The following is a 14,811-nucleotide window of genomic DNA, read 5'->3' as shown; positions in this document are numbered from 1 at the left end:
AGACATTGTTTCTTTCTTCAAGAAGATTGTAATACATAGAAGGTGATTGAACTTTTGCATAAGTGATATGTGTTAGCAGAGTGGGTAGTATAGAAAAGTAGTAAAAGAAAAATGTAAGTTAGAAATTAGATTATGGTATATTCTGATGAGAGGCTTTGTACAGTGTAATAGTTTTCTTTTAGGAAGTCAGTATGAGGCCTGAGGATTAACAACACAACCTTGTTAACATTGGTTAATTTTAATCAACTGATTGAAACAAAGAGAAAATATTTTTAAAATAGTTGATAACCTATTCTGACTTATTTAGGAATCTATCGTCTTTGACCTAAAACAATGGACTGAGAGAATTCTGTGATTTTTTTTTTCTTTTCTTTTTTTCTTTTAAGAGATGGGGCCTTACCGTGTTGCCCAGGTTGGTCTTGAGCCCCTGGTGTCAAACCATTCTCCTGCCTCATTTTCACAGTGTTGGGATTACAAGCATGAACCACCATGCCCAGCCAGTGTTTTCTTTTTCTTCATGAACTGTAGTGTTCCTCTTTACATGTGGTGAAACTGCAAGAGCTATTTCATGTGGTCCTTTTTATATATATATATTTAGAACATCTTGAGCTGAGCATGGTGGCTCATACCTGTAATCTCAACACTTTGGGAGGTTGAGGTGGGAGGCTTGCTTGGGTCCAGGAGTTTGAGACCAGCCTGGGCAACATGGTGAGACCTTGTCTCTACAAAAAAATTAAAAAATTTGTCAGGCATAGTGGCACACGGCTGTGGTCCCAGCTACTCGGGAGACTGAGGTGAAGGGATCACTTCAGACCAGGAGGTGGAGGCTACAGTGAGCCATGATTGTGCCACTGCACTCCAGCCTGGGTGATAGAGTGAGACCCTGTCTCAAAAAAAAGAAAAAACAAAAAAACAAAAAAAATCCTTGAAAAATAAAACATTTATTTATTTTTATTTATTTATTTTTTTTGAGATGGAATCTCGCTCTGCTGCCCAGGCTCCAAAGTGCTGGGATTACAGGCATGAGCTACCGCACCGGCCACAAAACATTTAAATTGGATGTATTTATAAAATGTGTTATAGCAGAAGACTTACTAAAATAAGATTGTGCACATGAATGGCAAGATGGGAACTTGAAGTTTTAGGTCATTTGTTTTTAGTTCAAATTAGTATTATGTAAAACTCTTACCTCCTGGTTGTCCTGTGCCTCGTAATGATCAGGAGTTAAGATGAGGTGTTTATATGAGTGCTATTTAAAGCTGTTACTCAGCCTAAATGACTGATTTCTTTCTTGAAGACATGCATCGTGTTTTACTTTGGTGTTCCGTATTTTCCCTGTGTTATTTCTGGGGCGACAGAATGATGTCTTGGCTAAAAATATAGTCCTGTGGACTGTGTTTGAAACTTGACTTTTTTTATCTTAGAAAACATTTTTCTTCTCCACAACATCCTCATTTGTAAAGTTAATATACTTGTCTCATAGGGTTTCTGTGAGGAATAGAATAATTCCTGAAAAGTACTTAGCACAGTGCTTGGCACATATAAATATACAAATGCTATCTATTGTTATTTCTATTATATAAATAGTTGACTTGGGAACCTCTTTATTTGTAAGATTTTCTAGTAGACTAATGCCTGAAACTTTAGCTGTAGAGTGTATTATATTTTCATGTTTTATCTCATTCTGTTTTTGACTCTGGTTTGAAAATAACAATGACCAAGGTTTGAGTTCAGGGTCAACATAATAAATGGCAGGAGTTAAATTCCATTTTGGGTTTGTGTGACTCTGGAAACTGGGCTCTTGATCACTGTTGTATTCTTACATGCTGCATGTTTATTTCTGTGTGACATGGGAATGGTATTGGGTTTATATCACATCATTTTGTTTAGCTTAATATATTGATGTTCCTTATCAAGTTGACAGGATGTTGAATCTCTATCTTTCAAAATTGATTCTTGACCATTGGTCTTGAATGTGTGTATCATTGATCATATATATGTGTCATTGATCAGATGGGTGTCAGCAGATAACTCATCAGTAATAGAAAAGTAACAAAATACAGGTCTTGATGTTAGTGGTGTAACGACATTAGCTGACATAAATTGAATATGTCAAGTACTAGAGTAAGTTCTTTTTATGTTACTGTGTGATTTATTCTTCAGTGTTCCTTTGAGGTATTCATACTATTCTTTATTCTTTTTTTTTTTTTTTTTTTTCTGTTGAGAAAACTTGCCCAAAGGCAGCTGGTCAGTTGAAGGGAAATTGACTCAAAGTCTCCTCTGATCTGATGCCAACGTCTGGAGTGCTGTATAAATACATTCTCTGTTGTTTTATTGTAGTAAATGCTGCCTTATTCACAAATGCTTGGGGGAATGTTGTGTTTTAATTGAGTTACAGTGCTAAATAATTCCTTTTTGTTGCCACTTTTCAGAGACTTACTCCTCTAATATCCTTAACCCATTTATATACATAAGGAACCCTCATTTTACAAGTTATGTTTGAGAAATTTATCAGATTGGATTTTTTGCGGTGAATCTCTATGAGATGATTGAGTTGCCAGGCTAACTTGTGTAAATAATAATGCTAATATAGCAAAAATGCAGAAGAAAATAATTAGAAGAGAAAAAAATGAGAATAGAAGAATAATGTCTTGGATATTGATATTGATAGTTGAGTAGCAGTAGGTTTAATTTGAGGCTTTCAAAGACATAGAAATTCTGAAAGAGTTTCTAAATCTTTCAAGGAATTTTGGAAGGCTAGCATTCTTTGCTAATTTTGCTTCCAGTTTATTTTGCATTATTACCAAGACCACACATCAGTGATTTAATACATCACCTATCGGTAGAGTTTTTTTTAATTGATTTGTTAAGAGTAGGTAACTAGATGAGAACTGTTTTTCCTTGGGTATCTGAGGGATAGTGAAAGGAAGAAGATGATAGGGAGGATGTGTGCTTTTAATAGTATAAAATAAGCTGTGAATGATTTCAAAGAGAGGTGGTAGGAGAGCAAGTCCCTGTACTAGTAACCATTTACATTTACTGCCCCTAACAAGATGGGGGATAGGAAGGTATGAGATAGAATATAGATTATTCATATCTAAAAGATACTGCAAATTTGTTTTTCTTACAAACAAGTGCTCCCTGACATACAACCTTTCTTTCAAAAAGCATTTCAAGATTTCGTAGTATACTTCAGGATTATCATTGTAAGTTACATTTTAAATTTTTAAACATTTTCTTTGAATTCTGTGTCCGTAAGAGTTTACTACACAGGAAACAACAGACTGTACACAGTTAATATGTATCTGTGATAGCAGAATTCAAAGGTAAGGTTTTTTTCCTGTGTTCTTTAGATGAGGACTCTAGGTTTTACACCTTTCAAAATGTTTAGATTTACTATCATAAGGAAACCAACTCTTTGATATCAGAAAAGTATTACAATGATGCTAAAATTTTTATGGTGTAGTTATTTCTATTTGTAGATTGTGACGTTCATATAATTTTATTACTTTTCTATATTTCTTGACTAAAATTACCCAATTCTTTTATTTAGGAAGTGGCAGTTTTTGTCTTTGATAAAAAACTGATTGACAAGTATCAAAAATTTGAAAAGGATCAAATCATTGATTCTCTAAAACGAGGAGTCCAACAGTTAACTCGGCTTCGACACCCTCGACTTCTTACTGTCCAGCATCCTTTAGAGGAATCCAGGTAAATTTTTATAAAAACTTACATAGTAGACTTCCTGAACAAATAGTTAAAAATAATTTTATATTTGAAATCTGTCCGTTTCAAGTATTGTCAGTGAAAAATCCTTATACTGTCAGTGTTGAGTTCTTATACATTTGTTTTCTCCCTAAAATTTATTTGCACTGTCTATGTATATGTCTCTCTTTGAAATATTAATACTTTCTTTACTTTTGCCATGATTCTGTACTTCAGTGCCTACCCTGTGCTCTTCACTACAGTAGTCAAAATAGAAGATGCAAGGGTATGGAATACAGTTCTTGCCTGAAAGTAGCTGTCCTTGCTAATTTGCTAGAATTTCTTGTCTCCTTTTCATTGGTACAGTATTTGGAAGCCAATTTTGTGTGTGTACCAATTACTGTTTCAGACATTTAACCTTCTACTATGCCCAGCATGTCAGTCCATAGCTCTCAGTTACTTTACCATCTATTTTTCTCAAGGGTGCACTTGGGAAGTGTTACTGAGAATGACAAGAAAATGAAATTTATGTAATCTTAACTGGACCCTCAAGCCTGTGGCACTTTTAATACTCCTTTAGATAACCTTTTTGACATTACTTATAACCCCAAATGTATGCCTTTCTTCCTTCTTCCTCAGCAGACTGAATTCCCCTCTCTTAATTCAGAAAATCTTAACCAGATCGTTTGGTATTTGTGTCCTGTGGCCCTGTTGGCCCTTAGGATTTTTAAGTATAGGGGAAAAATGGGAAGATGGAGGACACAGAGCTGGCAGGGTTCCAGGCTGTGTGGAATGAAGGTCCCATCTCCCTTCAATTGTACAGTTTTGCTTTTATCTTTTATTATATTTTGAGTTTCTGCAACTTGGAATCTTCAGTAACCCACCCTTCAAAGGCACAAGATCTTTTTTTTAAACATAAAAGGAAAAATACAAATATTTACTATGTGAAAAACTATGCTAAATGCTTTACATTGTTTAATTTATCTAATTCTCACAATTAACACAGAACAGAGGATCAAAGAAACAATGGTTTTAAGTGCCAGAGCTAGGATTCATTTTGTCATTTTGATTCCTGAGTCCATGTTTTTATTTTTTACTGCACCCTGCTGTATCTACTCAAAAATATGCTCATGTGTCAGTTGATTGATCGAGACAGAGTCTCACTCTGTTGCCCAAGCTGGATTACAGTAGTGCCATCATAGCTCACTGCAGCCTCGAACTCCTGGGCTCAAGTGATCCTCCTGCCTCAGCCTCCCAAGTAGACTACTACAAGTATGTGCTACCATGCCCAGCTAATTTTTTGATTTTTAATTTAAAACTTTTTTGTTTTGTAGAGATGGGGTCTTATATATTACCCAGGCTTATCTTGAACTCTTGGCCTCAAGTGATCCTCCCTGGGATTACAGGTGTGAGTGACTGTGCCTGGCCTCTTTTTCTTTTTTAATTTTTGGGATGGGGTTTCGCTGTCGTTGCCCAGGCTTGTCTTGAACTCCCGAGCTTAAGTGATCCTCCTGCCTCAGCCTCTTAAGTAGTTGGAACTACAGATGCATGCCACTGTACCTGGCTTGCTCATATGTCTCTTGCCATAAAAATATTTTTCATTGCCTTTCTTTTCATTGATAAACCCAGAACACTATAGTTTCTGTCTCTTTAATACTGTTGTGAATCCTGTATCCCAACATAGACTGTATCCCAGCGTAGAAATCTATGTAATCTTAACTGGACCCTCAAGCTTGTGGCACTTTTAACACTCCTTTAGATAACCTTTTCGACATTACTTATAACCCCAAATGTATGCCTTTCTTCCTTCTTCCTCAGCAGACTGTATTCCCCTCTCTTAATTCAGAAAATCTTAATCAGATCGTTTGGTATTTGTGTCCTGTGGCCCTGTTGGCCCTTAGGAATTTTAAGTATAGGGGAAAAATGGGAAGGTGGAGGACACAGAGCTTATCCCACACGTATCCTACACTTTCCTGACTCTGTATTTCTTGGTGCTATTTCCTCTGGAGTGTTTTCTATCAGTATCTCTAATGTCACCTATTAGAATCCTACCTATCCTTGTTATTTTATGTTGTATTTACATGCCTTATATCTCGTAATTACGTTTCAGGTCTCTTGAGGGGAGAAGGACTATGAGTTATACTTTTCTGTGTCCCTGCAGCTTTTTGTATAGCGATTTAAATATTATAGAATTAGGAATTTATTGGCAATCATGAAGAGAGACAATTCAAAGATTACTTTAAGATATCCTAATTGTTAGGTTGTAAAAATTGTAGTAGTATTGATAGAAATAGGGACACTTTAGGGAAGAAAAAGAAAACTTCCAGTTTTTAATGAATTAATAATACTGAGATGACACTGGAATTACCCAAAGGAAATGCACTACAGAAAGAGTAATTCAGATGACAGTCCAGAGTTGGTGATGTATATGGGGATGAGTCACTTACAGGCAGTAATTAAAACCTAAAACAAAGTGAGTTTTTCAAGAGTATGAGTAAAAGGAGCAGAGTACTGAGGAAAGAACCTTGAAATGTAGGGAAAACGAGAGCCAAAGAAAAAATTAGGAGAAATATTGTCTTATGGCAGGAGAATTGGCAGCATGTCATGGAAGCAAAAGGAAGGAAGAAAACCCACTAACACTGGGGAACACAGAATAAAAAAGAAAATAAGAACAGAGAAGAATTCGTTACATTTGACCAGTGAGAGGTTGTTAGTCACATTCAGTAATTTTAGTAGAATGACAGTTTGGAAGCTAAAAAAGTAGATTCAAAGGGACTTAGCAGAGAAGACACTCTGTGAGTCTGTAAGACAGGTCTTTTTTTTTTTTTTTTTTTTTGACCTTACAGTTCAACAAAAGCATGCCTTATGGTCCATTGTGTTAATGAGCTAAGTGTTGGGAGTACAGAATAAGGCAGCTTCCTTGATGATGGCTGAGCAGGTAGCAGGACAATGTGACCCTTTCTCTCCTTCAACCTAAGCTCTGTTTTTATTTCTTATATATTAAGCTTCTGCATATGCTGTCATTTGAAAAACAGATTTAAGGCAGAAGAAAAGTTATTCAGGTACTGGAACAGATGAGACATCTGTTAAAGGACATAACTGCCATTTAACAGTTACTACGCAGGCCCAGAAGCTTGTTATATAGCCACGTTACTGAACTACTCTGTAGTTCTTCATTGCCAGAGCCTAAAGCCCAAGGCCTAAAATGTTAGGGCTTGAGTGGCAAATGCTTGGTAATTATAATACCTGTGGTTAGCTTATTGAGCTTACATGCTTTATGTATTTTACATGATTTTCTGATTTGATCTTTATATTAACCCTTTAAGGCGGATCTATTATCACCATTTTACAAACGGGTAAAGTGAGGCTCAGAACAATAGTGTCCATTGTTACCAAGATAGCACATAAGGATGCTGGGACTTAAAGTCAGGTATCTGTCCTCAAAGCCTGAGCTCTTGATCATTACTCTGTAAGGCCATTGAATGTTAATATCTAACATTTTCTGAGTTTATAAATATTCTTGTACATGAAAGACTAGTAATTTAAAAAATTTAATAACTGATACCTTTCAAAATGACATATAAAATAGATAAAAGCAAAACTGCTTTGTGAAGTGGGAACTGGGCTGCTGGAGCTAGCTATGCCTTGTCTCTCTTCCTGACTACTCCTATTCCAGGGTCATCTGTGGGAAATCCGGAAGTTCCTTTGAGCGTATTCTGAAAATTAACAGCTTTATAAATAAAGATAATACCATAGGTATAATGTAACGGTATTTTTAATTAGTTTATTGGTTTTCTGTAAAGAATATCAATCATTTGAACAAGACTGTTGAAGTAGTGTTTTATTTTCTCACTTTTTAAGTTTTAAAAAAATATCACAATTATCACAACACTTAGTTTAAAAGACCAAGTGATTTATCTAGTATAATTTGTATGCAGAGGCTCCTAACTTTGTTGGTTTAAGTGGATTATGTCTATGCTGAAATTACCAAATGTAAAATAGTCTACTTTCTTGATAGTTTAATAGAAGTACTAATATTTTATGTATATTTGATTTTGATAATGTGTAATAATATGATAGTAAAAACCTTTTTCTTTTTTAAAACAGGGATTGCTTGGCATTTTGTACAGAACCAGTTTTTGCCAGTTTAGCCAATGTTCTTGGTAACTGGGAAAATCTACCTTCCCCTATATCTCCAGACATTAAGGATTATAAACTTTATGATGTAGAAACCAAATATGGTTTGCTTCAGGTATGTGTTTTTACTTAACATGTAAAAAAGAGTTGTTTCCTTTAAAATTGGTTTTAGCGTTTCAAACTTATTAGCCATGTAAAACTACTTTATGTAAACTTTTGGTTCTTGTTAGTAATTTAATCATTATTCCTATGTTCTGGAAATTTTTTCTGCAGTTTGTTGTTAGGCTTAAATGATATTTTAAACATGTCAAACTGATAACATTGGTAACCTTTGGGGGGATCACTTATTGGCTGGTGGATGGAGTCAATTCCTTTTGATTCTTTCGAATTTTAAACTGAACAAATTTTATAAAGCATTCAATTGAAATGAAAAAGTCTTTGATAAAAATAAAAATTTTATCTTTAAGGAATTTACTTAGTAGATATCAAGCAGTATTGTTAGCCTTTTCTTTCTTTTCTTTTTTTTTTTTTGAGATGGAGTTTCATTCTTGTTGCCCAGGCTGGAGTGCAATGGCGCGATCTCAGCTCACTGCACCCTCTGCCTCCCAGGTTCAAGCGATTCTCCTGCCTCAGCCTCCTGAGTAGCTGGGATTACAGGCATGCGCCACCACGCATGGCTAATTTTTGTATTATTGGTAGAGACGGGGTTTTACCATGTTGGCCAGGCTGGTCTCGAACTCCTGACCTTGTGATCCACCCACCTTGGCCTCCCAAAGAGCTGGGATTACAGGCATGAGCCTCTGCGCCTGGCTAGCCTTTTCACATATGCTCATTTTTTTCAGATTTCCTTTCCCTGCTTACCAAAGTAATATCTTCAAAGCTGACTTTGGCAGCTTATGCCTGTAGTCCCAGCACTCTGGGAAGCTGAGGAGGGAGGATCACTTGAGCTCAGGAGTTTGAGACAACCCTGGGCAAGACAACATAACAAGACCTTGTTTCTACAAAAAAATTTTTAAATATTAGCTGGGCATGGTGGCGTGCACCTGTAGTCCCAGCTACTCAGGAGGCTGAGGCAGGAGGATCGCTTGAGCTTGGGAGGTTGAGGATGCAGTGAGCTATGATAGTCCTACTGCACTCCAGCCTGGGTGACAGAGTGAGAACCTATCTTAAAAAAAAATAAAATAAAATAATATCTTCAGTGCCATAGAATAAATTTATATAGTAGATTCTAAGTTCCTTTTGGGCAGACATTATTTTTATTACGTTTGAACAGCTTTATTAAGATATAATTGGCATACAGTAAACTACACATATTCAAAATATATGGTTTTATAAGTTCGACATATACTTACCTGTGAAACCATCACCACAATCAAGATATTGCATCTATTCGTAACTCCCAAGAGCTTCCTCATACCCCTTGTAATCCCTCCTTCCTGTTCCTTGCAGTTTTTCTGTGCCTTATCTCAGAAAGTTACTGACCTGCTTTCTATCACTATGGATAGATTTGCATTTTCTAGAATGTTATAAGTGGAATCATATGGTACCTGTTCTTTTTCGGTCTGGCTTCTTTTTTTGTTTTTTGAGATGGAGTCTCACTCTCTTGCCCAGGCTGGAGTGCAGTAGCGCGATCTTGGCTCACTGCAGCCTCCACCTCCTGGGTTCACGCCATTCTCCTGCCTCAGTCACCTGAGTAGCTGGGACTACAGGTGCCTGCCACCACGCCTGGCTAATCTTTTGTATTGTTGGTAGAGATGGGGTTTCACTGTGTTAACCAGGATGGTCTCAATCAATCTCCTGATCTCGTGATCCGCCCGCCTCGGCCTCCCAAAGTGCTGGGATTACAGGCGTGAGCCACCGTGCCCGTGCTGGTCTGGCTTCTTTTAACCAGCATAATATTTGAGATTCACGTGTTGTGTGTATCAATAGTTGACTTTTTTTTTTTTTTTTAAATGCCGAGTTGTTAATTTTATGAATATACCACAGTTAGTCAATTTGCCTGTTAATAATATTTAGGTTGTTTCTAGTTTTTGACTACTGTGCATAAAGCTGCTATGAACATTCATATACAAGTTTTCGTATGAACATACACATTCATTTCTCTTGATTAACCGAGTACTTGGGAGAGAAATGGCTAGATCGAATGGTATGTGTATGATTCACTTTTTAAGAAATTGATACTGTTTTCCATAGTGGTGGTGCCATTTTACATTTCTGTCAGCAGCATATAAGAATTCCATTTTTTTTCACATCTTTGCCAAAATCTGCTATGTTTGGTCTCTTTGGTATCAGTCATTCTAACAGGTGTGCAGTAGTATCTCATAGTGCTTTTAATTTGTATTTCTCTGATCAATAATGATAGCGAGCATCTTTTCATATGCTTCTTTGCCATCTGGATGTCTTTTTAGGTGAAATGCCTCTTCAGATATTTTGCCCATTTTTTTGAGTGGGTTGTTTTCTTATTATTGACTTATGTGTGGACACAGTACATAATTTACAAAGGTTTTCTCCCAGTTTGTGGCTTATCTTGTTATTCTCTTCACTGTATTTTTTAAATAATTGTGGCAAAATACCATCTTAACTTTTTAAAAATTATTTTTAACTTTTGTGGGTACATAGTAGGTATATATACTTATACATGAGATACTTTGATACAGGCATGCAATGTATAATTGCATCATGGGAAATGGGCATCCATCTCCTCAAGCATTTATCCTTTGTATTACAATCCATTATACTCTTTTAGCTATTTTTAAATGTACAATTAAATTATTATTGACTTTAGTCACCCTGTTGTGCTAGCAAATTCTAGGTCTTATTCATTTTTTCTAACTATTGTTTTTGTACCCATTAACCATCCCTACTTTCCCCCACCTCCTGCAATTGCCCTTCCTAGCCTCTGGTAACCATCTTTCTACTCTCCATCTCCATGAGTTCAATTGTTTTGATTTTTAGCTCCCACAAATAAGGGAGAACATTGGAAGTTTGTCTTTTTGTTCCTGAGTTATTTTGCTTAACATAAAGACCCCCGGTTCCCTCTGTGTTTTGTTGCAAGTGACAGGATCTCATCCTTTTTTATGACCGAATAGTACTCCATTGTGTATATGTACCATATTTTCTGTATCTGTTCATCTGTTGATGGACACTTAGTTTGCCTCTAAATCTAGATTATTGTGAAATATCAGCAAAGTGCAGATATCTCTTTGCTATACTGATTTCCTTTCTATTTTTGAGTATGCACCTAGGAGTGGGATTGCTGGATTGTATGGTAGCTCAAATTTTGGTTTTTTGAGGAACCTCCAAATTGTTCTTCATAGTTCTTGTACTAATTTACATCCCCCCGCAACAGTGTACGAGGGTTCTATTTTCTCCACATCCTCTCCAGCATTTGTTATTGCCTGTCTTTTGTATGAAGGCATTTTAACTAGAGTGAGATGATATCTCCTTGTAGTTTTCATTTTTGTTTCTCTGATGATCATTGATGTTGGGTACCTTTTTTTATGCCTGTTTGCTATTTGTATGTCTTCTTTTGAGAAATGTCTATTCAAATCTTTTGTCCATTTTTGATCAGATTATTAGTTTTTTTTTTTTTTGATTGAGTTTTTTGAGTTCCTTATATATTCTGGTTGTTAATCCCTTGTCAGATGGGTAGTTTGCAAACATTTTCTCCCACTCCGTGGATTGTCTCTTCACTTTATTGTTTATTTCATTTGATGTACACAAGCTTTTTAACTCGATGTGATCCCATTTGTCCGTTTTTACTTCGGTTACCTGTGCTCGTAGGGCATTATTCAAGAGTTCTTTGAGAACAATGTGTATTCTGTAGCCATTGGTTGAAATGTTCTGTAACTGTCTATTAGGTCCATTTAGTCTGTGGTACAGATTAAGTCTGATGTTTCTTTGTTGATTTTCTGTCTGGAAGATTTGTCCAGAATTGCTGTCAAGAACCTAGACCTGGATTTGGGCACCTCAAGAACCCACTTGGGGCTCTTCCCTGCTGTGGCCAAGCTGGTACCTAAGGTGCAAGACAAAGTTCCCTTTGCTTTTCCTCTGGTTTCTCAAATAAAAGGAGTCTTTCACCATAGCCACCACAGCTGGGAATGTTCTGGGTCACCGCCCCGAAACCAGCACAGCCCAAGACCCATGGCGTACTACGTGGGTGTCACTATTGGTTATTCAGGGCCCAATGGCTCTTTAGTTAGCAGATGATGAATCCCGCCAGGACTGGGTCCTTCCCTTCAAGGCAGTGGGTCCCCTTTAGCCTAGGTATGTCTAGAAATGTCATCCATGAGCTGGGATCTAGATTGGGCCCTTAAGACTGCCTGGTGCTGTATTCTACTGTGGCTGAGCAGTTACCTAAATGCAAGACGAAGTCCTTTTTACACTTCACTCTCCTCTCTTCAGACAGAAGGAAGGAGACCCTTTTGTTGCTGCCAACTGCATTGCCTGGGGTTGGGGGAGGGATGGTGCAAGCACCCCCTTATCTGTCCCAGCTGTTGTCTCCCTAGATCTCCCTAGGACACTTGCCATCCTAGTCAGTTTACTCTAAGCCTAGCCCAGGACTAAGAGTTGCATAGAAATTGCAGTCCTTTACTATTTGGTATGTTTTTGCAGTGGCTGATACTGGTTTTTCCTTTCCATATTTAGTGCTTCCTTCAGGAGCTCTTGTAAGGCAGGCCTTGTGGTGACAAAATCTCGCATCATTTGCTCATCTGTGTAGGATTTTATTTCTCCTTCACTTATGAAGGTTAGTTTGGCTGGACATGAAATTCTGGGTTGAAAATTCTTTTCTTTAAGAGTATTGACTATTAGCCCCCACTCTCTTCTGGCTTATAGGGTTTCTGCAGAGAGATCTGCTGTTAATCTGATGGGCTTCTCTTTATGGGTAACCCGACCTTTCTCTCTGGCTGCCCTTAACATTTTGTCCTTCATTTCAACCTTGATGAATCTGATGATTATGTGTCTTGAGGTTGCTCTTCTTGAGGAGTATCTTTGTGGTGTTCTCTGTATTTTCTGAATTTGAATGTTGGCCTGTCTCGCTAGGTCGGGGAAGTTCTCCTGGATAATATCCTGAAGAGGATTTTCCAACTTGGTTCCATTTTCCCCTTCACTTTCAGGTACACCAGTCAAACGGAGTTTTGGTCTTTTCACATAGTCGCATATTTCTTGGAGGCTTTGTTCATTCCTTTTCATTCTTTTTTCTCTGATCTTGTTTTGATACTTTATTTCATTAAGTTGATCTTCAGTCTCTGACATTCTTTCTTCTGCTTGATTGATTCGGCTATTAATAATTGTGTATGCTTCACAAAGTTCTCATGCTGTGTTTTTCAGCTCCATCAGGTCATTTATGTTATTCTCTAAACTGGTTATTCTAGTTAGCAATTCCTCTTTTTTCAAGGTTCTTAGCCTCCTTGCATTGGGTTAGAACATGCTTCTTTAGCTCAGAGGAGTTTGTTATAACCCACCTTCTGAAGCCTACTTCTGTTAATTCATCAAACTAATTCTCTGTCCAGTTTTGTTCCCTTGCTGGTGAGGAGTTGTGATCCTTTGGAGGAGAAGAAGCGTTCTGGTTTTTGGAATTTTCAGCCTTTTTGTGCTGTTTTTTCCTCATCTTCGTGGATTTGTGTACCTTTGGTCTTTGATGTTGGTGACCTTCAAATGGGATTTTTGTGTAGACGTCCTTTTTGTTGATGTTGATGCTTTCTGTCGATTCCTTTCTGTTCGTTAATTTTCCTTCTAACAGTCAGGCCCCTCTGCTGCATGTCTGTTAGAGTTTGCTGGAGGTCCACTCCAGACCCTGTTTGCCCTGTTTGCGGAGGCTGTAGAACAGCCAAAGATTGCTGCCTATTCCATCCTCTGGAAGCTTCATCCCAGAGAGGCACCCACCAGATGCCAGCCGGAGCTGTCCTGTATGAGGTGTCTGTCTACTCCTGCTGGGAGGTGTCTCCCAGTCAGGAGGCACTGGGGTCAGGGACACACTTGATGAGGCAGTCTGTCCCTTAGCAGAGCTTGAGCGCTGTGCTGGGAGATCCGCTGCTCTCTTCAGAGCCAGTAGGCAGAAATGTTTAAGTCTTCTGAAGCTGTGCCACAGCTGCCTCTCCCTCCAATGCTCTGTCTCAGGGAAATGGGAGTTTTATCTATAAGCCCCTGACTGGGGCTGCTGCCTTTCTTTCAGAGATGCCCTGCCCAGAGAGGAGGAATCTAGAGAGGCAGACTGGTTATAGTGGCTTTGCAGCTACAGTGGGCTCTGCCCAGTGCGAACTTCTAGGTGACTTCGTTTACACTGTGAGGGAAAAACCACCTACTCAAGCTTCAGTAATGGCAGACACCTCTCCCCCACCAAGCTTGAGTGTCCCAGGTCGATTTTAGACTGCTGTGCTGGCAGCAAGAATTTCAAGCCATTGGATCTTAGCTGGCTGGGCTCCTTGGGCATGGAATCTGCTGATGAAGACCACTTGGCTCCCTGACTTCAGCCTCCTTTCCAGGGGAGTGAACAGTTCTGTCTCGCTGGAGTTCCAGGCACCACTAGGGTTTGAAAAACAAACTCCTGCAGCCAGCTTGGTGTCTGCCCAAACGGCACTCAGTTTTGTGCTTCAAACCCAGGGCCCTGGTGGTTTAGGCACCCAAGGGAATCTCCTCATCTGTAGGTTGCGAAGACCATGGGAAAAGCATAGTATCTGGGCCAGAATGCACCATCCCTCATGGGACACACAGTCCTTCACGGCTTCCCCTGGCTAAAGGAGGGAGTTTCCCAACCCCTTGAGCTTCCCAGGTGAGGCCAAGCAGACTCTACTTCAGCTTACCCTCTGTGGTCTGCACCCACTGTCTACGGGCAAAATAACCAGCTAGCATCATAATGACAGGATCAAATTCACATATAGCAATATTAACCTTAAATGTAAACGGGCTAAACGCCCCAATTACACAGACTGGCAAATTGGATAAAGAGTCAAGGCCCATCAGTGTGCT

General features: G+C 38.4%; 1 protein-coding gene across 2 annotated transcripts in view; it reads left to right on the top strand.

The window, feature by feature from the left end:
• The window catches only part of LOC105493849 (SCY1 like pseudokinase 2), a 71,588-nt gene that overhangs the window by 22,434 nt on the left and 34,343 nt on the right, over positions 1-14,811 (top strand). For both annotated transcript variants that reach the window (XM_011761804.3, XM_071071261.1), the window contains exons 3-4: positions 3,554-3,711; positions 7,813-7,957. In XM_011761804.3, coding sequence (XP_011760106.2) covers positions 3,554-3,711; positions 7,813-7,957 — 303 coding nt within the window. The remainder of the gene's footprint in view (positions 1-3,553; positions 3,712-7,812; positions 7,958-14,811) is intronic.

This window comes from Macaca nemestrina, chromosome 10 (genome assembly GCF_043159975.1).
Source record: "Macaca nemestrina isolate mMacNem1 chromosome 10, mMacNem.hap1, whole genome shotgun sequence".
NCBI lineage: Eukaryota > Metazoa > Chordata > Mammalia > Primates > Cercopithecidae > Macaca > Macaca nemestrina.
This window is presented reverse-complemented; position numbering and strand designations above follow the sequence as displayed.